Source organism: Anser anser (assembly GCF_964211835.1).
Source record: "Anser anser genome assembly, chromosome: 13".
NCBI classification, from domain to species: Eukaryota; Metazoa; Chordata; class Aves; order Anseriformes; family Anatidae; genus Anser; species Anser anser.
In genome coordinates this window covers 23,263,331-23,289,705 of record NC_139734.1, presented here as the reverse complement: position 1 = coordinate 23,289,705, position 26,375 = coordinate 23,263,331, and the positions used below count along the sequence as shown (strand labels likewise).

General features: G+C 44.2%; 1 protein-coding gene across 3 annotated transcripts; it reads left to right on the top strand.

Annotated features, from left to right (window-relative positions):
• The first annotated feature begins 3,735 nt into the window (after positions 1-3,735).
• Positions 3,736-25,850, top strand: LOC310880703 (G-protein coupled receptor 83-like). Of its 3 annotated transcripts, XM_083796904.1 has the most exons (6): positions 3,736-4,934; positions 9,673-9,863; positions 14,363-18,271; positions 20,573-20,698; positions 22,812-22,945; positions 23,448-25,850. In XM_083796904.1, the coding sequence occupies exons 3-6, from the start codon at positions 17,897-17,899 to the stop codon at positions 24,070-24,072; spliced, it is 1,260 nt and encodes a 419-aa protein (XP_083653030.1). In that variant the 5' UTR covers positions 3,736-4,934; positions 9,673-9,863; positions 14,363-17,896; the 3' UTR covers positions 24,073-25,850. The 3 variants fall into 3 exon arrangements, with proteins under 3 accessions (XP_083653030.1, XP_083653031.1, XP_083653029.1); XM_083796905.1 differs by lacking the exon at positions 9,673-9,863 and having other exon boundaries at positions 4,928-5,041; XM_083796903.1 differs by lacking the exon at positions 3,736-4,934 and having other exon boundaries at positions 8,094-9,863.
• Positions 25,851-26,375: the final 525 nt, after the last annotated feature.

Below are 26,375 nucleotides of genomic sequence, written 5' to 3'. Positions count from 1 at the left end.
TAAACTGAAAGTTTTAAATCTAGATTGGATTGATGAAGCCCCAGATTCATTCACTCACCCATTTTTATCTCTCTCCCACAGTACTGGATGTATAATCAGCCATTTTCCTCACATGTTCCTCACTGCTTTGCAAGCCTTGTGAGCGTTCGTCGGCTCACCTGGAAGCTATACATATTTATTCTGGCACTTGCTTTTAGATTACTTTCCCTCCATGCAGAAACCAGCATCATTTATAAATGTTCAGAGAAGCCTGGGACCCTTCAGCTTGTTCTCAGTCATTTCAGCCCAAGGGTAACTCCGCAAATGAGTATGTCAGAAATAATTCCTTTTGCTAAGAGCTATGCAACAAGTTATGAGCTCTTTCTTTGCGGTTAAGGAGTCTTTTAAAAGTTCAAAAAGCAATGATTTCTGAGACTTTCCTGTCTGCTCAGCCCGTACCATTTCCAGGTGCTGAATAATTGGGCTGTGACTGTAAGGCACATGCACATGTAAGGCATTGTACAGACTTCCAGGGTCTGATGGCAGCTGAGATTTCACTCTGCTTGTCTGTAAAAACACGTGTAGAAAATACTTACTACCAAAAAGATAACCACGTAGTTGGAATTTTCTGTTCCAATACATTAAAAATGCTCCTCATGTTAAGCCCTATCCGGACTCATCTTACTTGCACGAACTAGCATGTACACACCTCCTGTTAAACCAGCCATGGATATGAATGCTGTACACAAAATAATTTAAATGAAAGCTCACTCAGGAGGTTATGCTTTGAAATGTAGTTTAGGGGAGAAGGAAACCAGGCATTTTAAAGTCTGATGAACCCCACTTGAAGGTTTACATATGTTCATTTGCACCTTTCTGGGGTCTATAATTAGACTGCAAGATGAAAGCAATTGCCCAGTTTTCTGCAAGCTAAAGATAAACAAATTACTAAACAGAATGGAGGAAAGTCAGCTGATTCCTGTGTATTTTGTTTTAAAGTAATGGAAAAGAGATTCTACTCTGTGAATTGGAAAAGAAATAATTTGTTTTAGGTGATAAAGAATCTTTCCAACGGGCCATCTACCTGTGGCATTTGTTTTTTTGTAGCTAAAACATCCTGAAAATACAAAAATGACATATTTAACTGTCACTGAGGAAGCTCCTCCCTGGTATTCCCTCAGTTATGTGTTATAGCACTACTCAGCTGGCTATGAAAAAATGTGGTTAGCTAAACTTGCAGAGCATAGTTAAGTGAGGCAACACAGAATTACCTGCATGAAAGTTTTCAGGGTCTTTGTCAGGGAAGGAGGCTCCCAGAACAAACCTAGTCATGAATCAGAATTGCAGTTCATCTGAGTGGTTTCCAAGTAGACATCTCCCAAGCAGTGATCTTAGTTTATCTCACACCTCTATGAGAGACCTACATGATGACCCACGGTTCCATTGTCTGCTGGCAAATCGTGGTGAGCTGCCAGATGCAAGTACCCAAAACTTCTGACAAACCATGCATGGAGGGAGCCAAGGATTCCTCTTCAAAACTAGACTCCTAGAAAGTAGTCAGACACCAGTGAGTGGCTTGGGAAAGACAAGCCCCTCACCTACCAACATGGGTTGGTACTCAGCCTACTCCTGAAGAGTCTTCTAGGTCTGGCAAGTGGGGAACATTCATTACACTTATTAAGAGTAGATTGTTTCTACTTAACTAAGACTGTGATCAGAGAAAAAAGAACTTACAGATTCTCGCAGCTAGTCAAAATGTGCCATCACTTTACAAATCTATATTTGTTCACAGTTGTCAAGGAACAGGATAAAATTTATCATCATATTAACTGAAATATTGAGGAATGTGCTCTAGAAAAACTGTTTTATCCTATTCCTAGGCTTCAGGGAGCTTTATCAGAACAGAGTTAAGAGAAACTGCTGAATTCCCCAACTCTCATTTCTTGCAGCACTGAGTGAAACCCAAACATTGATTCCCTGTGTCATGATGGGTGGCAGCATCTCAATAAATATCACAAGAAAAAAAAAACATAGCTTAGATAAGGTGTGCAACTTATCATGTATTCCAAGTTCTACCAGATTGCTATTTTATCTCCTTCCTACATATATTTTCTAACTTCTCTAATATACAAATAAAATTCAAGTCTGGCAGAGATAAGGTGTCTCATATGTCATTCTGTATGGGCAAGTGCAAGATATTTCCTGGCAAGCGTATTTTATCAGGCACAGTCACATATTGACGAGGAGGTAGCTCATCTGCAGAAAGGCAGGACTGGGAGGGAAAAATTCCCATGCCACACGAACCTGGAGAGTACTAAGTTGTTGCTTACAATGAAGTGTTCCTCTTGTGCAGTGTGCTACAAGAAACAGAAGAATGGGAAACGTCCATGTAAGCTCTTGATTTCTGCAGCATTACTCCTACTCATGTTCCTGGCATAGAAAGCAGCTCCCTACTGACCTGGGTGGCTGCTGGAGGTGGCAGCTGCCCTTGGGATACGATTGCTGCCTGGTGGCTGGGCAGGACCAGGCTCAGGGCTCAGATGGAGTCCAGCCACCAGCAGAGCCTCCCAGTGCCCACTGCTGCCCAGAGCTGGCCTCCAGTCCCAGCTCCAGCTCTGCCTGGCTGGGCGAGCAGCCTGCCACCAGCCTGGCCTTCTCTGCAAGCCCCTGCTGCTGGGGCTGCTTTCCAGAGCGTGCACAGCCGCAGCCCAAGACAGAGGGAGCTGAGCTTTGCATGCAGTGACAAAAGTCACTGAAAAGCCCACAAAGCTGTTAATTTCAGAGCTGCAGTAGCACGGAGGAAATACTTTTGATTCTCTGAGCACCATCAAATATAAGCCCTGAGTTTCTAGACCAGGCAATCTTCTTTTAACTTAGGGGTTTTTTTTGTTTGTTTGTTTTTTTTTCATAATTATATAAACATTATCTACATTATTTCACTCAAGCAGCCAGCATGGAAACGAAAATCGGAGTTCACCCCAGACACTCAGCCAGATAGCATAACTTTCAATGTCATTACTAACCCTTCAAATAACATTTAGGAAAAGTCATCCAAAGGCATCAGTAAGAGAGGACTCATGTTGCGACTCTGCCAAGTAGACTCCATGCGGACCAGGAAGAGCCCCCATGATTCTGGCTGAGCGTCGTCCACAAAAGCTCTTCAATCGCATCTCACTCCTGACTTTCTGCACCCAGGCTCCAAGCCAACATCTGCTGGCCTGGAAGCATTAACCTTCTCTCCTGTTTGTCAGAAGTTTGTGGCAGATTACCTCAGTCTGGTGCTTCTGGTCCAACTGTTGTTTCAGCCTTGGATAACCCCTGTCCAGCCCTTTCCAATATGCTGTCAAACATCTCAGTTTGCACGGATATTCCTCACTAACACTCCGCAACATGCTTTTCTTTGCTGTCAAAGCATTCAGAATAGACATCAGCACACCTTCTGAGCCCTGTGTTTCAGCTATAAGAAACTGTTTGCGTAGAAAACAGAGGAAAAAAATCATTGTTGTCTGAGATGTTAATTAGTAACAGATTGACCAAGCTGGAGGCTGGAAATTCAGGGCTGTTTTTGTCTCCACTTGGCCTGCTTTTTTACTATAACAGAAATGGAACTAAAACAAACAAATATCCTAAACCAAATGTTTATGCAGGAGCACTGTCTTTGATTTATTTTTTTTCCTCACATGTAGGAGACTTCTCAATCTTCTTGAAAATATGGCCAGCTGCTTAGGACGTGATTATTACCGCTTTACCTTATAGCAACTCTAGTTGCTCAGCATTTGCTCTAGAAGTGTACTATCCAATACATGCCAAGGCAGAACTCTAAATCCTGGGAAGAAAAAGGCATCCTTTGTCTGCAGACCTCTGAAGCTTCTTGTTTTGTTTCAGGCTGAGTCACAGCAAATGTTCCAAAGTGACTCAGAAAGAGCCAATATTTAATTATTGAGACATTCTGTACTAGCATCTGAGATTCAGCAACTTGAGATGGTTCTGCTGATAATAATAACTTTTTACTGATAGCCACTTTCATTCAAGACTCTCAAGGTTGTTTGAGCATTATCCTGTTAAGCTGGCTGAAAGGGTTTTTAAAAGTGCCAGATGCAGAACCCTCTGCCCAGCTTGGGAAAAGTTTGGATGTGATCCAGGGCTTCTTTGCTTCATTGTCTATAATTAAAAATTCCTAATATCTCCTGGAGGTAAGATTTATGTGCAAATCAGAGATACACTGGTGGTGAGCCACATAAAACCTTTTTTGGATAGTGCTAGAGGCACTGTTGTTCTGAGAGTATGAAATAAGACATCCTGTTCCCAATCAGATTTTTATTTTTGATCTTTCATGTGGCTAAATTCTGGGAAACTTTAAGAAAACACAGACTGCTATTCATTTCAAAAGGATCAGGATTAAAACTAAAGATAGGAATAACCTTTTTCACCCCTAAGCTGCTTTTGAGAAATTAGGTGCGTCTTTATTTTGGCTTAGTCTTTGCTTGCATCTTTTGAGGTGCTGGGATGCCATTTAAAGTAGAGCTGTGCTCCCAACAATGCCTTCAACTCAGCTGAGCTAAAGGAAAGCAATACACAACAGCAAGTACATAAATCACCTTCCTCCAGCAGATCCCTCTTCTATTAACCTTCTCCTTGGTGCCAGCGACAGAGAAGTATTAAAGCAGCACTTTTTTTTTTACTTTTTCTTTTTATTTTTCCCCTAGGACAGCCACTTTTGCTGTTGTCAATATAATCACAGCTGTTCTTGGTCTGAGACATTAAACAAAGTCCCAGGTGCTCATTATATGGAGATGAATAATTAACTTACAATTTTATAAAAGAAGCCTTGCTTTTTAATAAGCAGTTCTTTAAGCGTTCAGGCTACAGGAGAGGGTTTTTTTTGTTTTTTGCTTGTTTGTTTGTGATTTATTATTATTTTTTTTTTAAATTCCTTCTCTCCCCTTCTTCCCAAGGTAAATCACATGGTCACTGCTTGTTTGAAAGTAAATTCTCTCTTGTTGTCTTGAAAGGAGCTGGAGGCTGGGAGGCGATGAACACAGCAAGGTTAGCTCTCTGGAAAGTGAGTAGCATGTAGCTCTTCTTCATTCCTCATTTCTCTTGTGCACTAACTCCAAAGTCACCACAAGGCTACATGATAAAGTTGTAATGAGTTGAACTAAAAAGCCATAAAGTGGATGGGGAGAAAAATCTCCAATTTAGGCTATCTTTGACTCCTCCAAGTTGATTTTTTTCCCCCTGTGGGTTTCAGGAGTGCTGCAATGGCTGAATGATCTATTGATGAACAAAGGAAATATAAAATATTAAAGAAGCGTTCTGTATTTGTTTAATGCCTGAGTCTGTCCAACCTGAAAAGAAGTTCCTTAGTTTAAATAACTAATGGCAATACAGAGCAGAAGAGAGAAAATGTGGGAAGATGTAATCTGTGTTAGAAACCTTCTTCGTAGGAGCTTTTCCAGAGATTTTGTATCTCTCTTCAAACCCTGAGTGTTAGGAAAGGTATAATGTAATATCAAACTTCATTTCTTTCTCTTATTCTACAGTTCCTTCTTTTCAAGAATCTCTTCCAAGCTGATAGCCTCCTAAATTTCTAGACATAATTGTAGCCTTTGTAGGAAATTACTTAACGTGATGATTGCGGCCCTACTGGCTTCATTTCCATTTGAAATGCACCAGTATTAAAGAAATGAGTTACGCCATCTTAAAAAAAAAAGTGGTTTTTTTTTTTTTTGGAGGCACAGGAGGTCTTGTCAGACAGCATCATACAGCTAAATCTTTAGGACGGTTTGACTCATATTTCTTTCCTTAATATGTGCATCTCTGTACAAATGAGGTCTTGCTTTCAGTGACTCAATCCTTAGTCTTTCAAAATGGCCCAATAAAGAAAAGGAATGACTTTATCTAATTTTCTGAACACTTTTGCTGTTATCATATTAGTTGTTTCCAGGACAACGGGTAGTTCAGAGCTTGCTAGCGGCTCTTGCTGAGCTGTCTTCCTACTGATTCACAGGTAACACAAAGTGAAAAAGTTCTTGTGCCTTACTTCAGTTGGACCAGGTGTAGAGAAGCTTCTGGGACTTTTTGGCACTCACGCTCTTGTAAATCATTTTGAGCGAAATAGATAAGCACAGATTCTCAACTGTTATTCCTTCACTCACAAGCTACTTCTCTCAAACGCTGGGGAGAAAACCCATCCATGCAGTTTTTGGAAAAGGGGCAACTTCCCAAGTGCACAGTGGGCTTGCAGAAAGGTTTGAAGCTGAGAGAAGGCTTTTATGAGTATAGAGCTGGCACAAGTGAGAGCTGGATCAGGCCCAGCCATTCACATTCTTTTCTTGAAGGTACTTTCATGAAGTAATTTTTTTTAGATATACACCCTGTAATCATGCCTGCACTAAGTCACCACATCAAATTACTGGTGGTACTCTGAAAATATCAGTGCTGTTCCTCTATTTTGACCATCAGGGACACATGCTTCTGGAGTGGAAAGGCTCCAGCCTTGCCCTCCCCTGCAGTAACCTCCTGTGGTTGAATGCCTGCTGTTCAGTTTTGCCTTTGGGTCCCAGGTCTCTAAGAAAAGTATGCTTGCAAGAGCACAACCATCAGATGCACTGGCTAGAGCATGACTGTCCCTTCAGGTAGGAGGTCCATGGAGCAGTAGCTGACACAGGTTGCTCTTCCAGATCTGAGCATTGCTCCATCTGCTTGGTGTTGCACAGGATGCATTTTTGCACTTGCCTGGGCAGAAAAAAAGTAAGTCAAGGCATTCTGTGAATTCAGCCCTGCCTCTGAAACGTCTTGTACAGAATGAGATGCTTCTTAACCAGCTCTTTTGCTGCCCTAGCTGGTGTGGCACTAAAGCATCTCCTGCCTTTAGCAGGAAGGATGGACCTCTGTGTTCAGACCCACTGGATCAACCTTAAAATAATCAGTGACAAATTATGAGTGGCTGATTTAGCCCAACTTGCTTAATAAGCCATCACGTGGCATTTAATCAAGATTATTGAAAACAGTAATGAAATCACCATGGCCCAGTTAATTCACACTGCTAATGAGCTGTGAGCCCGCTGTCTCCCCAGGGTCAGGGCAGTTCAGGGTTGGGTTTGTCCCACCTGCCTGAGCTGGCTGGGAACCAGGGGGTGAGCACACTCTGAAAATATTCCTGCTTTTTGGACTGGCCTTTGCTCAGTCACTACCCTTGAAAATCCACTATTTCATTTTTGAGCTGACCCTGGCCTTCCTGGTGCCATGGTGGCGCGCCTGCTGCTGCCCCTGGCCCTGGGGGGTGCCTACCCCAGCCTGCAGCTGGGAGAGCTGCCCTGGAACCCCTGCTGATGCTATGGAGAGCCAAACCCAAGCACGATGCACGTCAGGCTCTGCACAGCCTTTCCTGAATCTCTCCCAGTTTCTCTAGGCTAGCTACTAATGCAACCCACCTGGCTTTCTCCCATCCCAAAAATGAAAAAAGAGCCAAGCTCCCAGAAAGAAAACAACAGGAAAATAAGGATATTATACAGAGAAGGTAGCAGCTGTGTGATTTTTACATAACAGCAATTTTAGGAGGTTTCAGCTTGTTTTTGTACCGTAGTAACATCCTTTTTGTGCTGCTGCTGCAACTACGATTGTGCTGCACTCTGAAATGGATCAGCGGGAGATGCAAGTTATTAAAATAAATAAATAAATAAAAGCCTTTAATCAGGTCCAAAAGCATTGGTCTCATTCTGATTCCTGCAACTAGTTTGCAGCTCCATAGAGAGAGGTCTAGGCCCAGGCTGGAAGGTGGGAAAATGTAGCTGGGAGGTGGCCAACAGCTCCTCAAGCCACTGGTCCTCCAAGGGACCGCAGCGAGGAGCCAGGCCCACACGCACCCTCCTGCGGAGGCGAGTGCAAGGGGTGTGTGTGCAGGCATCCTGCTGGATTTACCCCCAGTAGCAGACTCTTTTTGGTGCTCAGTTGCAAAGCACCACAATGAACAATGCTGACACCAGGCTTGCAGCTTATCAAGGAAGTCAGCTGGATCACAGAGTCACAGACAGCTGCTTTGGGAAGGGACTCAGCCTGCTAACGGTGCCCTTACTGCCATATGACATTCTGCAAGAGTGAGTTTTGCCTTATAAAGTGTGTGGTGCCTCTATCCCTAAATTTCTGGCTCTTGAAAGAGAGGTAGGGGCTCATAGGTCATTCAGGATGTGAATGAAGCATCTAACATTTAAAGGAAGTAGTAGGTGTAGATTTTGTTCTTGAAATGCAGGAATGTTAGTGAGTACAGATGGGGATGTGGCAAAAATTGGTCAGTTTTGCATTTCTTGTGATTATTGGAGGAGAGTTGGATGAAATGCAGTTGAAAAGAGAGAAGAGACTGCATGCAAGATTTTGTTTGTTTGTTTGTTTTGTAACGTGAATGCAAGCTAATCCCAACAGGACTAGTCATTGATGTTTCAAAAAACTACCCCTAGAAACATAGATATTTCAAGACATGTTTAGAACAACAAAGAAAGAGTAAGAGCCATTGAGGGAGACTGGGAATGTTATAAGGACAAAAGTATCCCAGTGGGAAATGTCAGGATTAGAAGAGATGTAAGAGGATGCTATGAGGTAGATGAGTGCTAGTAGGATGAAGGAAAGAATTGATGCATCAGGGTGAGCATCTCCCAGAGCTAACGTCCGTGTATCCAAGACAAGGCAGTTTTCTGCGTCTCACTGTTCCTCTTCTGTGACTTTCCTCCCTGAAAGACGTACTCCCTGCATAGGACTGTTTCCTCCTAAGTCATTGATTCTTCCAGCTCTTAGCTCTGTAAAAAGACTCTTGTGGGTTAACAGCACATAAACTCAGTAACTGTAGTCTGCTTTGAGAGACTGAAGTTGAAAAATGTTTTTTTTTTTTTTTGTAGAAAATACTTAACTCTGAAGGAAAACAAGATTTTTATTATTATTACGGGGTAATTCTTCTTGTCCATAGTTAAATTTTCAGATTGCTTTTGATTACATTTGTGTCCTGGCTTTCATTCAGCTTCTCAGTTTAAAATCAACATTTTCAGAACATACAACCTGCACCTATTCTCTAGTCACCTTTTGAAAAAGAAATGTGATGTTCCAGAATGGGTTTTGCAGCTGTGTATTTCGTGGCTCATGTCATCCTTGCCTCCAGGGTTTCCTCAGAAGTGTTTCAAAGCTTCTTATTTCTCTTTTCCTTTCTATTTTTATCTTCTACTTTTCTATCTTCTTATTAAAGGAGCAGGACTCTCAGTTCATGTTTGAATATTTTTTAGCTTTTAATAAAATCAAATAAGATTTTTATTTCAGAAACTTCAAAGCTCTTTTTAATCTAGTGCAGTTTCAGGTTTATAGCGGACAGCAGATTTAGTTGGACATAGACTTGTCTCTGTCTTGTCCCTGGTCCTCAGGGTCAGTGACCATGTTTCTCTGCATCATCATAGCTGGATATGACCCTGGAGATGAGCAAGAAAAACACTCTGTGGCAGTACACAAAATGTGAATGAGAATTCAGACTGTTTCTCCATGAGCCCACAGCATTTAGAGAAGAAGGACGCCCTTGTTCACATCTGCTTGTTACTTCTCTCAGGCGTAGTACCAAGTATTCTTCCCTAGGTCCCTCATAGTTTCCTGTCTGACAGACTATTTTGGACTGTGTATCTGACATTCATCACTTTAAAGCCCTAACTTTTTTTTTAGACTTGACTGTTTTGGAAAAGATGCCCTCCCTTGAGGCATCGCCTGGAGCCGGTGTTTCCTGCTGCAGCCTCAGCAAGGCAGAGCCGCCCTCGCTGCGCCAGAGCCCTGCGGCGCAGCCCCGCGCAGTGCCCTCCTGCCCCGCTCTGCTCCCCAGAACCGGCTGCAGGCTCAGCATCGAAAGGGCTCCATTGGTAAGAGTGTTTGCTGTGCCTTGAAATGGCACCCCGGGTTAATCCCCACATGCTCTCTGTGGGGAAGTCAGTCAAGGCCCGTTGCAGTGCTGGCACTTCCGTGCACGCAGGGATCGGCAAGAGGCCGGCATGGTTTCTGCCTGGCTGGTGCTGTGGCTGCACGGGCTGCTTGGAAGGGACGCTCCCTGGCCCTGCCTGCCTCCTTTCTGCCATGCGCTGCTGGAGGCTCCCCGTGAACTTCAGATGCTGTGGTGGGAATTCACGCACCCACCTGGAGAGGGACAAGATCCCTGTCTGGGCAGGATGAGGAGGGTCCCTCATGGCCATTACCAACAGGTGCTGAAGAACAATGGGGCCAAGCTCTTCAAGTGCTTGCTGAAGCAGCATGCACGTCTCCCCGGCTCCAAGCAGAACTGAATGGCTCAGCTGAATTGCTGTGGGTGACCGACAATGGATGCCTGGGAGCTTGCATTCCCCTGCAGTGGCTTCACAGGGTTCAGAGAGGTGCTGGGAGGAGGCTGCAGAAGCTTTTGCCTTGCCTATGGTGTTGGCTGCAAGTGCATGGAGTTCTGTTGGCAAAGCTTGGCAATATATAAGGCTCCATCAATTCTCTGTTTGTTTGCATTGGTACGTATTCCAAATTGCCGTCTCTAATTCCTGGGCCAGACTTGGAACTAGTTTACTGAACACACCTGGTGTTTCACTTCCTGATCAATAGCAAAGGGTAGCGCTGAATTAAAGTGGTGTTACAAAGAGAAAGTAACAAACATACTCAAAGGGCTTTAGCACAAAATATTATAAAGATTTGCATTAGTTCCAGGTATTAGAGCTGAATATTTTAGATGTTTCATAGTATGCAGGATAAATGTGCTGGATTCCTTTTAGTTACCTTTGCAAAATCCAGTCCATGCTATGGAGGTAATGCAGCATTTGGATTGCAAGGGCATGTAGTACAACACCAAGCATCAGTTCACCATGGATATTTTTACAGGATGCTTGTATGTCAGTCTTCTCTAGCGAAAAGCTGATCCAGCATATCAGAAAAAAGTATTTTTGGCTCCTTACTCAAGTGTAAGCATCCTGGCTAATCCCACATAGGTCATCTGATCATCCCTTCTTATTCTTCCCACAATATGGGATAAAGATTTCACTACTTCCCAGGAAAGCTGAAAATAAAAACTCAAATGCTACTTCAGGAAGATTTTATTAAGTACCTCGGCAGATAGTCAGTCTGCACCCAGCACCTTTCTTTCACGTTTTTCCTCACAGAGAGGAATTTAAAAGACATTGAAAGCACGTGGTGTCTGTTCACCTCCAAGTAATTCATTCCACTGAAAGAAAGAATAGCTCTACAAGGAGGACCTGAAATTAATTAGTGACATTTGCTTTGGAATGGTTAAATAAACAAGCTGTACTCCGCCCACTCCCTTTGCAGCTGAGCACTTTCTCATTATGCGATTCACTTCTCTCTTTGTTTGCTCATGCCACTCTTTCAAGAGTAAGCAGGTATAAATTGCTGTCTTCTCCGCAGGCGTAAGAGCTTGTGGGCTGGTTGCCGAAGCCCTGCCTGGCAGGCATCTCCCCTGCAGCAGGGGCGGGGGTGCCGCTGTGCAGCACCGCGGCAGCCTGGGCTGAGCGGGAGCTGCCGGCCCCCGCTCCCCGAGTGCAAAGCAAAGTGTGCCTGGGCCAGCCTCTGGGCTCCCAGCAGAGCTGCTCGGCCTGCACCAGGGCTCGGCTTTGGGTCAAAGAGTGATCTAAGTAGCATGCGGAATTTTTAAGCTGAAATTGGCCTTTGGGCACGATTTCCAGCGCTGGGAGCATCACGCGTTGTAATTCCATCAATGTGGAGGCAAAAACTGGTGGGAGAAGAGATGGAAATGAATATGAAAGCAACACTTCATTTTCTCTAGCCTGAGCAGCCGGGTGTGAGAGGACTAGTGCCCAGCTCAGCTTTGCTCATTGTTCTCAGAAGCAGAACTCTGTTTCAATTCAAGATAATTGGTTGGAATAAGGTTTTGCTTCTCCTTCAGAGCTCAGTTCTTACAACGTGTTCTCTTAATAATGGACTCTTCCCCTACTAAAATCACTGACAAGTCTGGCAATAAAGGATCGAGGAATTCCACATACATTTAAAGGCAGTGGAAAGAAATTCATCCATCTCCTCATTGAAGCTATTAGTTGGGAAGAAAGATTTGCAGTGGATGTGCAGTGACTTGGCATGAGCTCCTGGACGGCAATGCTCTGCAGTAAGTCCCTGCCTTGGAGGGTCTTTTGGAGAGAGATACAGAGCTTTATTTCCTGCTATCTCCCTCAGAAGTGAAAGCCCAAAGGACTCAATTGTCTTAAATAATTCTCCTCAATTTTGCAAGCATCCAGGCTTTGAGTCATAGGCCAATATTCACAGGCTGTCCCCGCATGTAAAGTTCTTGGGTTGTGCCAGGGTCACGCTGAAGTCAGCAGAGTTACCCTGAGTGCATGAGCAAGAAAAGAGAAGAGGGAGGACAGAAGTATAGCTTGATTTCATTAAAATTTGGGGCTGAAAGAACCTGAAACAAAGCAGAAATGATGTAAGGCATTGTCTGTGGAGTGCATGGAAAGCGGAGTGCATGACAGCCAATTCACTCACACTGTGACACTTCCGTGATACTTAGTGGGTCGGTGACAATGCTGGATGTGACATTGGCACTAGGTAATGGCATGTTACCACAGGCAACAGCAGCCACTGAAGCTAAGTGTTCTTCATTGCCTCTGTGGTTAGTGCCCTCTGCTTTCTGCAGAATCCCTCTCCACCAGGATTTCTGACATCTCCTCAGGCTACCCCTCTCTGCAGTGATGTTCCTCTGCCTGGAGAGGACAGGGACACATGGGTCAGGAGTCTGGAGCAGAGATCATCTTCTCCAGGTCCCCAGCTCCGGTCTGTTTGAGTATAGTCCCAAAAGCCAAAGGTACTGCCAGCAGCCTCCTTGGCTGATGCTAAACGACTGAAGAGCTTTATTTTAGTGTCCACATCATCAGAGGTGGCGTTAATTGAATGCTGAGACAAGTCAGTAGACTTTGGGTGGGATGTGTAATTGTTTCACAGAATCACAGAATTGAAGGGGTTGAAAGGGACCTCGAAAGATCATCGGGTCCAACCCCCCTGCCAAAGCAGGTTCCTTAGAGCAGGCTGCCCAGGTAGGCGTCCAGACGGGCCTTGTTTCTGGTCACACCTGCAGGGGTCTGTCTGGGTCTGAACTGAATCACTTTGACAGGGGATACAGGGTGCTGCACGTAACAGAAGGGGCTCGTTTTGGGGCTGCACTGAATTGTTCAAGTGGTCACAGTGCAGAGATCAGACTGCAGAGTTACTAGACTCCCTAAATAAACCCTAACAGCACCAAACACCTCCATCAACTTTATTGCTGTGAAGCAGATATAGAAGGAATTAGTTGTCAGGGAGTGTTTCTAATTTAAATGTTAGCAGCTGTTATTTCAGAGTGGCAAATTTTATGATTTTGCCTACAAGTCTGCTCTCAGTAAATTAAAAAATTATATAAAAGCCAGATTGTATCTGCAATGGATCTTACTTACCAAGAGGGGAATGCAAGATTATGATGAATAATGTCAGCGGGGATGAAGGGATACGCAGACCAAGGCTGGTGTTGTCAAGAGCCGTGGGCTGAGCAAGTCTTTCCCTCACCACCAGGCACGCCTAGCTGCGTGCCCCGCGGCAAGGCACAGGTCAGAGCCGCCCAGGGCACTCGGAGAGCCCTGCTGCCCAGCCCGGCGTGGTGCTGCTGGAGGGCGCTGAGCACCTCGCGCAGGAACTGCTGCAGCAGGGCTGCCAGCAGCAGGGCACCGCGGGACCAGTAGCGGCAGCTGCTGCACGGCGGCTCTGCGCTGCCAAGGCTTGCAGTCCGCTGAGGGCTTCACATGAAGCTGTTCTGCACAGTAGGCAACTCCTAAGTTAATACATTTAAGATGTTGAGTTGTCAGGGTCTGCCTGAATTCCAGAGCTGCATTCTTTGATTCACTCCTGGGGTAATCGCTCTGTTATGACAAAACATAGTGGGTTTATCATCAAGTCCATGTAATGTCCTGAAAGATTTCTGTCTGTTCGTCTGACGTTTCTGACTCACAAAAGCAGTACTAGTCATTGCAAATGAAGAGGAATACAGTGTCCTTAGCACATTAAAGCAAATATAAAAATTAAAATAATAATAATAATAATAAAAATCCCATATCACCATATCATGGTTTTCAGGGACTATGCAAACTTTTACTCATGACACACTTTTTGATCGAAGGAGAAAAATCAAGGGACTGGCACATAGCTCTCATTGTTTCTGTTCCTTACTCAAGCTGTATATTTAAAATAGAAAAATACAAACTGTTAGCTTCTCTAGAGAACAGCAATCTTCCAGAAAGCTCTCTGATGCAACAGACATATTGAATGTTGTTTTTTTTTCTCATTTAGATTTGAGAATTTTAACTGTTGAGTATTTTTCTCTCTTGTCCAGGTTCAAGGAATGAAACATCGCATCTACTCCAGCTGCTTTCAGCTCTGAACAGCAAAGCAGAGACATTTGGTTTTCAAACCAGAAGTCCTTGTTTTAGCTTTTGCCATTGTTTTGTCTCACACCCCAGGCACAGGCCTTGGACTCCTTTCTTGCTGCATCACAGTGCCCTGAGGACCCTGCCTGCTCCCCCCCGGGGTTTCTCCCTAGGTTTCTCTGTTGCTTTCCATTGCACATCATGAAGAAGAGGGAGAAATGTCTCACAAGTTTGAGCAGCCTCAGAGCAGCAGCTTTTTTTTCTAACAGCTCTCATGACCTGTCCTGGCTGGAAGAAGATATCACGAAACCAAGAGGTGCAGGGGCTCAGTCGTGACGGCTGATCTCATCCTCTTTGAGCGAAGGTGATTTTGCCCAAAAGATCGTGCTGTCAGAAGAGACTGGACTGAGTGAGAAAGGTGAAAAGCAAGCAAAAGACCATTTAAAAATAAGCAGTGCCAATGACTTGTGGAAATTTTCCTTATCTGGTGATTTAATATTCCCAAGTGGGATGAAATCCTGAAGAGTTTACAGATCCAAACACAGCTACTCTCCTAACAGGCAGTTCAGCTGCGCTGGTCAGACGTGAAACACTTTTTTTAAAAAACACACTTTTCCATTCCCAGGTAGATTTCCAAAGTTACCAATAGGAATTGAACCAGATTACTTATGCTAACAGCATGAGTCTTATGACTAGCACCTGGTGCAGAGCATTGGAAAATTTTAACTGGGAAGTTCAGACCTTTCCTTATTTTAGCTCTCAGATAACAAAATGAACTTTTTTTTTTTTTTTAAGTGGTTTGATGTTTTGATTCTTTGTTTTTTAGATTTGCTAGACTAGTGACCAAATAAGGATCTGAATTTTTATAGCATAGCTCTGATTTCTTCGGCCATCATCATCACTTGTCCTACATTAGATCTAATCAGAAAATGGATCTTCACCTCAATTGAAATTCCAATGATTTGATATTTCTTTCAGACACCAGAAATAACTAAAAATGAAAATGCTATATAACTTCATGAAAATAAAAAGTTTTAAAATATTTTGACTCAAGTAGTGCCAAAATGAGAAAGCCAAAAGTTTTCTATAGAAATAAAGGTGGACGTTGAGCAATTCAAAAGTAGCAGAGGTACAGACAGAATATGTTTGAAAAAGTGCATTTCTCCCTTGCCTTCTGCGCTTAACTCAGAGCACAAATGCTAAGTTAATGATGCATGATGTAGACCTAGGTCCACTAAGATGCAGCTCAGAACATTTGTAAGTGGATAATAACTGCAGCAAAACAGCGTGCGATTGCTTAAGTGTTCGAATCTTTGACAGAATAAATCAGTTCTGCAAAGAATACTTTAGTATTAGAAAGGCTTGCCTTTGGCACACCGGGTCATTTCAAATGGTCTGTTTTCAAATGTGTACCTAAATGACCTTATGGTAAGTTGTTCTAGTGCATTACAAGAAAATAAAAGGGAATGATGGGAAATGAGCACATCACAGTCACATGCTGAAGGCACTTGAGGGTGAAACCCTATGTCTGCTCCCAGTGCAGGTCCCCAGCCTGTGCTGTGTCGCAGTGGAGACCCCTGTGGGTGCACAAACACACGTATATATATATATAAAGAAAAGTTGTCTCAGCCTTCAAGAAATTTACAGCATGTGTAACAGTGACATTCAGTGCCCTGGACAAACCACCAGAATTAGAGATGAATCACCAGATGTAGGGAAAACGACCTTCCCGTCAGGTCATTCTGATTTTATGGTAATGAGATTAGAGTAATGCTAGCAACAGGTTTCTAAGAGGACAGGAGGAATGAAGTTTCACTGCCAACAGCCAATGCCAGCTATTTGTTTGAGTCTGAACACCTGAAAATTTCCCAGTGGAATGTAAGAGATGCAGGCATGAGGACTGGCACCACCCTGGCGGCTGCTGACCTGTCCCCAGCGCCGGGGGAGCTGCTGGGGGCAGCAGAGCAATGAGAGCTGGTGCCAGCAGGCGTGTGCTCGCCGCCAAGCCCCAAGCAGCAATTTCTGACAGATTGCATCTCACGAGGACGCGTGCGGGGAAGCGGTTGCTGTTTCATCTTTGTTAACAGGAGCTCAGCCTCTGATCTCATGCATGCGCATCTCTACACCTTTCTGTTTCTAAAGGAAGTATTTTTGATTTATCATCCTCCAAATCAAATCCTGCCTGTGTGGGTTAGTGACCTTACGCAGCAGAAATTAAGAGGAAAAAGATGCAGCAGCCTGCCTGCAGGTTTGTGCCCTGAACCAGCTGCATGCCAAGCTCAGCCCCAGTGGCAGGACACATGGCAGAAGCACTTACAGCAAAAGACTCTGCAAATGACTTTGCCTGGAGAGGAAGGGAAGGAGAAAAGAAGGGATTTCTGCCTGTGCTACTTCCGACCCTTTTGCTCCTGCTCTCCCCCTGCCCTGCCTTAGTGCACAGCAGCAGGCTGAGCTGTGGTAGGTGTCTCCATGGACACCAGCAGCACCCTGAAACTTCTGTCCTCATTTTCACGTTGCATTTCACTTTTTACACTGTGCTCTGCACCATAGGGGACCAAGAAGGGGACAATGCCAGGCACAAATCCGGGAGAAATCTGAAGACAGAAATCTTCAGATGCTCTCTGGAGGCAGAAACTCTAGAAGGCAGAGAAAGGTGCTGCAATTTAGTAAAGACGCTTCACGCCACAAAGCTATTGTGCTGGGTACACAGAAGGGAGGAGGAGGAGACAGGGAAGATAAGGGCACATCCACTCTGTATTTTGCTGCTCTGCTAGAATCTGCAAATGTCACACTCTCCCATCATCTATCTGTGGGGCTGCAATCCATCTCAGGATAAGCTAGGAAGAGATACACTATTGGCTATTTCATATGCAGTGTGTCATCTGGCAGGCTGTATATATCACAGGGAAAGCAGGGACCACTCAGTCTCTGAGCAAAGCTGCTTCCAGTGAATAGCTCAGAGATACTTTGAGGATGGAAATAAATGGAAAAGGCTTCCCTTGCTTTTTTAGCTCTGACAAGCTTTGAAAACTGCTGGGAAAAAGACCTGATTGGTGAAGGATTATGTGGAAAAGCAATATAGCAGTTTTTCAAGGAGAAGTTGTGGGAGAGGAGCAGAACAGTGTCCAGAGGGAAATATTCACTAGGATTTCTTCCTAGGTGCAGAGAGAAAGTGTTTGGGGATCTCTGATATTTCAGCATCTGAACCAGCTCCTGTATCAGGACATATGGGACTGGAAAAGAACAGCAGCTGGAGAGTCCCTGGAGTTAAGCTGACATGTTATCAGCACGGGAAGAAGGACCCATTTATCAGCTCTTCTATGTAGTTTGCAACTATGGGGCATATGTTTAAAATGCAAGGATGTGTGTTCCCACCTGCAACCGCTGACTTTAGCACCTGAGCTCCCCGGAAGGAAGGAGGGCAGAGAAACGTGCAGCCTGCCCCAGTCTCTCCGGGGTGCCAGGGACACCGGCAGCACTGGAGCTTTGCTTCCCAAGCCATGAGCAGACACACGTGGTTCCCTTTGCAGTATATCTCCAAGCCCTTCTGGAGAGCAGAGAATCACACCACCAGCTTCTTCTCCACACTGTACGGCTTCCCAAACCAATCCTTCTTTCACAGCGATCTGGACCTGGAGGACCTGGGGGACTTTGGCAGTGGGACCAGGTATGAGGGCGAGTCCCAGAGCCGGACGGTGAAGGCGCTGCTGATAGTAGCCTACTCAGTGATCATCTGCATCTCCCTCTTTGGAAATACGCTGGTGTGCCATGTGGTTATCAAGAACAAAAGGATGCACTCAGCCACCAGCCTCTTCATCGTCAACCTGGCCGTGTCCGACGTGATGATCACCACCCTCAACACGCCCTTCACGCTGGTAAGCTCCCCAGGGGCCGGGCGCGGGGCTCTGCGGGGCGGCCGGAGGACGCGGGGCAGGCAGGGGGCTGTCCCCACACGCACACCCCACGCTGCGCTCGGGCTCACCGCTGCTTGCAGGTTGGCTGTGAGGCAGGGACGGGTGCGCTCATCTAAATTTGGGGGCGTGCATCTAGCCCCCACGGGGTTTGCTGGTGCCTGTGTTTGCCTGTCAGGGCCATGTGCATGTGTACTGCCTCAGTTAGTACCAGGCTCGTCCTCAGACTTTCTTTTCAGCTCTTTCCCTGCTCCTTTTGTATCCCGCACAGGCTGCAGCTGTGCTCCCTCTATCCCCCACAGCCCCTCACACACAGACACGGACCGGGGCGTTCATGCTCCCACCTCCCAAAACCTGCTGGGGGGCATCCCTCCTCTCCTACTTTCTTCCTCCCTTTCAGGCCAGCGTCAAGACAGGTCTGTTCTGCTGGTCTTTTGATGGGGAAGGAAGCGGGGACATGTTTGACTCTAGAAAGCACAATTAGCTGTCCATTTACTGTGGAAACGATGCAAGCAGGGTCACTCCTTGTGAAGATGATCGCAGGAGAAAACGTGAGGTCCTCACTGAGCCATGCCAGCTTGGTGTGGCTGGGGTGCTGTGCTTCTAGGAGCTGGTTGTCCTTTGTTTACTTGTAGTTATTAAATAATTCTAACTATAGAAAGAAAAATAAAAAGTGAAGTGGGAAGAATAAACTGTTGCACTTCTTGCCCGACTGCCACAGTCTATAAACAATGTGTAAGTAGGACTGTCTGTATGGCTGAATTTTACAAAATCCTCTGGTTCAAAAGCATCCCAAATGCTCATGCTTTTGTCCTTGCCCATAGCTGTCCATGGTGCTCTTCTGCCTTCCAGAAGCATTTGCTGCATTGTCAGTTTGAATTCACCTTTCCCTACACTGATCCTATTCCTTTGGTGGGGTTTCACTGCCTTACTCTGGTTGGATTTGCATCTGCTCACCTTTAGGGAAAAGGATAGTGCCCTCTTGAGTGTTTGCACAATAGTTAATTATTAGGAACAAATAATTAAATTATTGTAATCCCTCTTAGATTAGAGCTTTACACCAACTTCAAAGAAAGACAAAATGCTACAGTTTCATTGACAGGCTCATTACTACTAGAATTGTCTGTATGGGAATTTAATTAGGATTAAAATGGTAGACTAATTGAAAACATTAGCTAGTCTTGACTAATTTTCTGTGTGGACATATGTTCTGTAGTAAATGTGCCTTGTTTCAAATTAGCTTAATCTGCTTCCAAAATGAGTTATATTAAACATTGCACAGTAAGGAATAACTGTGTGTGCAGGGAGTAAAACCACAAGTTATTTGGGATAATTGCCTCTGTAGGAAAGCTGCAAGAAGCAACACCTTTCTGGGATTTTCTAAGAAATGCCACTGTGCCCTTTCCGCTCTGGTCTCAGGGCAGGCTTTAAACTCTCTCTGACTGCAGCCTCCCCAAGGGCAGTGGGATTTCATGCCTGGTGGAGATAAATTGTACACCAGAGGTCAGATCAAGGAAGGCAACCCAGCTTGTAAAGTGTTAGTTGCTTTTTCATCTGGAGGGGAAAATTTTCCTCTCTGTTTGTCTAAGCTAGCTGACACCTCTGATATTGCTGTTGGTGTATCACAAACAATGCGATGTGAGGAGAGCCAAGCTCAGAGCTCAACATGAGAGCAAGACATTGCTGTCCCACTCTGTCTGCTGCTGCTGAGAGGGTATCCTGTATGCTGAGTCCATAACCTGTATGAGCACAGGGCAGGTACATGGGGATGCTCCTGACTCAAGGGTGTTAGCTCTCTATTTCTGTGCCCTCAAAGAGTTTTTCTTTCATGAATTTATCTCACTGAGTTTTGAACCCATGCAACTTTTGGCATTCACAAATGTGAACACTTTAACAATGACAAAAATTCAGCTGTCTTTAAGGAGACAAGCTAATGTTTTTACGTGCAGACACTCGTCGAGAAATCAATAGAAGATTTCTTTGTGTTTTCCAGAATAGCCACGCTACATGTACACATGCACACACAAACACACATACGCAGAGCAGTACTCAAGTGGATTTGTTTGTTCAGTATAATAAATCTCACCTCTTTTTCAGAGCCTCTTGCACAGTCATTATTTCCCCCAAAATCTGAGTATAATAATACATCTACAAATGATAAGGAAACTGTATCACAATATTTCTTCCTTAAAGTATTCCCAGGAAGCCTATTGGTGACTCTTCAGGTAATGCACAATTTTAATCTTTTTTTTCTCTGTTCTTCAGGTGCGGTTTGTAAGCAGTACCTGGGTTTTTGGAAAGCTGATGTGTCATGTAAGCCGATTTGTTCAGTACTGTTCCGTTCACGTGTCTGTATTGACCCTTGCTGCCATTGCTCTGGATCGGCATCAGGTATGCAGTATGCACCACACCTGTATTTGCTAGAAAATAGTGAACCAAACATATAGCTTTTTTCCCCTTCAAGTCCCAGGGCCTGGAAACCTGTGCTGTCTTGGGAATTAAGGAATGAAGGGGAGGGATTCTAGCTTTTATGTTGGTGGATGTGAAAACTGCTTTTGTACAGTGATGGTGATCAAACACTGCCCAGGCAGGTTGTGGAGCCTTCATCCAAAACCCATCCAGAAATAGTCTGGCGCAGTGTGCTCCAGGTGGCCCTGCCTTCTGCAGGGGTTAGACAAGGTGGTCTCCAAAGGTCCCTTCCTGCCTCAGTGACTCTGTGTCCTAAAGTGTGGCATGAATATATTCAAACATCAGCAAGCCCAAACATTATCTCAGCATTTATATATGAAGACTCTTACAACTTTTAGGCTTGCCTCATTATTTTGGGATGCCTGGGATTGACAGTGGAGAGAACTGTGTTAGTACATTCAGCTTAAGATGAGAAATTCTCTGCGCTGTCCCCCTCCCCAGCAAAAAGATACTTCTTGGCAAATACCAACCATAAAAACTGCATAGGCCAACCAATGAGTGCAAACAGGGTTTTCCTTGAAGGATAACAAAATTTGTCATTTTTGCTAAGGCTGACAGATGCTGTGCACTGGGAGAGCAGGCTCTGCAAGGTACACTCTTTGGGCTTACTGTCTATTTTCCTTGCAGTGCTGGAGCCTGCAGTAATGGTTGTTACTGAAAAGCACACAATAAGTGACGCAGCCAGATGAAGGTGAAAGCAATAACTGATTCCACTCCGATTATCTGGGATGTGCTCCATCTAGTGTCAGAAAATCACAGTGACTGCCAGAGTACAGACCATCCGCTTTTGTCTCTTATACCACAAAAAGCTTGTTAGTCTGTCCCTTCTACAAATAACATTGCAACTCCTGAAAGCAAAGTATTCCAATAAGGAGGCATTTTAATTGGCAGATTCTGGGTTGATGGCAAAGCATGGCTATGCATTAAGAAATGCTGGTTTAACTACGAGCAAACAATAATTGCTGTTAAACCCAGTGGAGTAAGCTCCTCAGAACTGGAATTAGTTGGCATGGCCCAAGGAGATATAAATAGAAGTAAGGAGATGTCACTGAGCAACGAGAAAGCAACACTTGACTCTAAAAATATTGCTAGTTCTGGGAGGTATCAGAGCAGACAGATGATCCAGGGGAGTTATAGAAGCTCAATTAAATAAATATCTATTATGAGACAAGAAAAGATGCAGAAAAAAATGCCAGAAAATTCATCAGCCAAGAAATCATGTAGTAATTATTGTTTTATTGTGTAATCTAATCATCTGTGGGCTATGTAGCTCAATGGACATATAACTTTCATGATCTCTGAGTTCAAGCTGATGGTGATACTGAATGTGTTTTTCTGCTCAGGGCACCAGGCCAGCAGCAGCATTTAATGCTCACATAGCTCTTTACATTTTCCAGCCCTTATACTTTCAGAAGTCCCTGAAGATGACACTCTCCTGCCCACCTTTTAAGACTGGAGAGATGCAGAGCTGCTGCAGCATCTCAAACTGCAGTGTGAGGCTGGAAGAGTGACCAAGACATCACCAGACAAAGTAGCCCTCCTCAGCAGCAAGCACACATGCAATACACCACACTGTAGCCAGTACTGCACAGGACAAACTGTGAATAGAAAAGAAACCAGCTTTGAAGTTGATTAGTGCTATGTTGGTCAAAGATTACATTTAACTGTAAGGTTCTTAGGCACCATGTCAGACTTTTGCAAGTCCATCAAATGCCAAAAGTTGTGAATACCAGGTCTGCCATCTGTATTTGAGACCTCTTGTATAGTAATCAAGAGACATTTTGTGCTCTCTGTAGTGGAAGCCAGAAGAGAGTCTTGGCTTTCAACTTCTACCACCCTTTATGTCCATGCTGAATATGCCTTGCTGTCTTGGAAAGCCCACACACTGTTTGCTTTTTACTCAGAGTTCAGTGTCAAATGCTTGCTCTTGGACATGGATAAAGCAAAGGTGCACTTTTTTTTTTTTCTAAAATTTGCAGCTCATTTTTGTCAGTTGAGGACATTTCAAATCCTCTGGATTGGTTGTTCTCTTCAGGTTATCATGCACCCTCTCAAGCCACGCATGTCCATGGTGAAAGGAGGGATTTGCATCATTATCATATGGGTTTTGGCCAGCTGCTTCTCATTGCCTCATGCCATTTATCAGACCTTGACAAGATTTTATATCGGGTAAGACTTTTACACAGTGCTTTTTTATATGATATAGCTCAGTCAAAGTCCCACAGATTCTAATGCATGCATTTCTCCATATGTGTTATTAAAATAGAAAGTATGGTGAAGCAGAGAAATCTTCCTTATATTTCACTAGGCAGTGAGTTTCTCTCAAGAGGATAATAAAAATCAATGAGATTGCTTTCAGGCTTGTTGTTAGTTAATTTCGTCTCAGAGATTCAGTGCTGTCATTTGAAGCAGGCACAGAAGAGACATGAACAATTGTTAATATGGATGACTATTTATTTTCTGGGGATGTGTTTAAAATACCTTCACTGGAGCCAAAGGTCAGACTTAATGTGAAGTTCTCAATTGAAAGAGGCCCTTGCCTGTATTACTGAATGAGTTCTGCTCTCTGTGCCTTTACTGAAACCTACAAGAACCCTTAAGATGCTTGTCCTCCAGGTGTCGCATGCATCTGGCAGAGGGATTAATGGTTTTTTATGTCTTTGATCTTCAGGAACAGAACAATACGAATGGTCTGCCTACCCAGCTTCCCTCCTCCTGCTGACCTTTTCTGGAAGTATTTGGACTTGACTACTTTTGTTCTCTTGTATGTCCTGCCCTTGCTTGTGATCTCCATCACATACACCATGGTAGCTAAGAAGCTCTGGCTGAGGAATGCCATTGGGGACATCACGATGGAGCAATACTATGCACATCAGCGGAAAAAGAAGATGACGCTGAAGATGCTGATGGTGGTGGTGATTGTGTTTGCAGTGTGCTGGTTCCCTCTGAACTGCTATGTGGTGTTGATCTCCTGTAGGGCTATCCACAGCAGCAATGCTCTGTACTTTGCTTTTCACTGGTTTGCCATGAGCAGCACTTGTTACAATCCCTTCATTTACTGTTGGCTGAATGAGAGCTTCAGATCTGAGTTGAAGTCTTTGCTGTGTGTGTGCAGGCAAAGGAGTGCAGGCCAGAGCCATGCTCTGCAGTCCATCTCCCCTCCATTCAGGCATGCCTGGGTTGAGAACTGCCATTATAAGAGAGGCAGTGCCTGCCAGAAAACAAGGGCAACCTCCCAGAGGAACTCTGCAAAGACAGACATATCCAGTGTTCAGCCAATTGTGGCAGAAAACTAAACCCTTGATCTGATGGCCAGGCAGCATTCTGTTATAATTGCAAAATCACAGGGAAAAAATGGATTGCAAAGGGCTGCTGGAGATCATCTAGTCCAACCTTCCTCCCAAAACAAGCTAACTTCAAAGTTCAGTTGGGCTGACTGGGACCTTGTCCAGTCAGGTTTTCCGGGGATGAACTGCTCATATGTGGGTTCCAGAATGAAGTGTGTAGAGTGAACTTTTCATCTAAACAGTCAGCAAAAATTAAGAAAATTCTTCAGTAGCACACCAAATCTTTCATAGCCAGAGCAAATGAAGAGAACCTATAGACATGAACTAATGCATACTGTTTTAAAGTAGGTGGTTGTTTACGCATATAGAAACACTGCATTAATTCCACCCTTTTATTTATCTGCAATTTATTTAAGATTAATAATATTTGTAGCCATTCGCAAGTTTCCACCCACAACATCTTACCTGTTTACTCTGCTGTTACACAAATTACTCAGCTCTGCTCATCTGATTCATTGTGACCCAATTTTATGTTTATGCCAGTACCATGTACAGATGTGCTTCCTGGTAGAGGAGGAAACATCTCAAAAATCACAATGAGAACACAACTTAGAAACAGGACAGCAAAAAAGTTACTCCATTCTTCTTTCAATTGTTTGTTTTGTTCTGTAAAGATTACTCCTAGTCACCACAAAACATTGTTTAAACTGCAGTGTCTGGTCAAGAAAGAAATTATGGAAGTGAGCTTATTATCAAGCACTAGCCAGCTGAGGAACCAATCCTTTCTTAAAACACATACCACATACCATTTTGTTGAGGAGTGACCCAATGCCCACTCGCCAAACACCACCTGCAAGCCAAATAAATATTTTCAGAATAATTTTGCATTTTTGCACTTTCTACTACATTTCTTTTGTGATGTCTTTCAATTATCTACATAGGAGATACTAAATAGGAAGTCAAATGTTGATGGTGGAAATCGTTTTATGGACTGTGTGCCAGTGATCAGTGCAGACACCAGCCTGAGCCTCATAGAGAGACTGTCATTCCCAGTGGTGCCAGCAAGTTAAGCTGGTGACTCCAGGGCAGCTCCGCAGGCTGGAACACGACAGCTCGTTGGGTATGCTCCGAGGATTGGTGATATCAGAGGCTATCACCCCTACCTCATATTCCAAATCATGGGTGGTGACTTAACTGTCCTGCCACTTACCAGTTGGGAACTGCACTGTGACCAGTTTGTGCTGGGAACACTGGCTAACTGTAGCCAAGCAAACTGGGGGGGTGGCTACATGTGTGAGAGAGGGAGGCTTGCAAACTCACGTATGGGCTGTAAGGTCCATTCAGAAATATGGCTGTCTTGAGCTATCCATGAAAACCTGGCTGAAAATAAAACCAGTATGCAATCACACAGAGGTGGTAAAGTCTGAATTGCGGTGACAGCATGGACATGGAGACCAAGGAGGTGTTGGCCACCAGGAACCTGTCCTAGGTGTTGGTCACAAGGAGCGTGTGAGTCTGAGTGAAAAACAATATACTTCTAGAAATCAAGATGCTTTGATAGGTACAGAGCCTGTTAACATGTAGCCTGATACTGTATTCGCATCTAATGAGGAAACTGTGAAGCTGAGGGAGGAGTAATTGTAAGGCAAATCTTGTAAGATTTGTAAGGGGAGAGGCTAGCGGTGCACCAGACAAGGAGCAGAGATGACACATCACTTGGGGTACTGCAAAACACACTGGCATATCCTGTTCTAGTGCTTTAAGTAAATGCTCGCCTCTTACAAATGGCAATACCTTCTAAGTGTCATGTCTGTGGGAATTACTGTGCAGAAGGGTGTGCTTAGGGAAGGAAATTGAATTTTAAAAATGTCTTCAGAGAACGAGCACCCAGGACTCAGACATCTTCTCTAATTCACTCACAAGAAATGTGTTTGACAGACTTTCTCATGAAGGCTTTATCGTCTGAGCGCTTACTCTACTTACATTAATAAACAAGTGTAAGTGGAGCTCTGAATGGAGCTGGCACAGTGGAGGCAGACATCCGAGCCTTTCATTTTATGTTACAACTAAGAAGCGCAAACCTGATGTTATGACTAAGTTCTCTGGAAAAGCTGGAATTCAAACCAATGCAAATGGCATTTCTATAAAGTAACTGTCTGCAGTGTTTCTTTAAACAAGACGACTTGTTAAAAACAAATAAACAAACAAAAACATAAAGCAACTGAATACAACAATGTTAAGGTGAGCAGTAAATACAGTAATTCACTGAATACGGTGACCTGACCCTATGAAGCAGTGTACTACCCAACAGC

Bases quoted from the DNA above. Each gene is read 5' to 3' on its own strand.
- LOC310880703 (XM_083796904.1), top strand. From the start codon at position 17,897: ATGAGCAGACACACGTGGTTCCCTTTGCAGTATATCTCCAAGCCCTTC. The intron at 20,699-22,811 runs GTATGCAGTATG...TGTTCTCTTCAG, and splicing joins TTGCTCTGGATCGGCATCAG to GTTATCATGCACCCTCTCAA. The intron at 22,946-23,447 runs GTAAGACTTTTA...TTTGATCTTCAG, and splicing joins TTGACAAGATTTTATATCGG to GAACAGAACAATACGAATGG.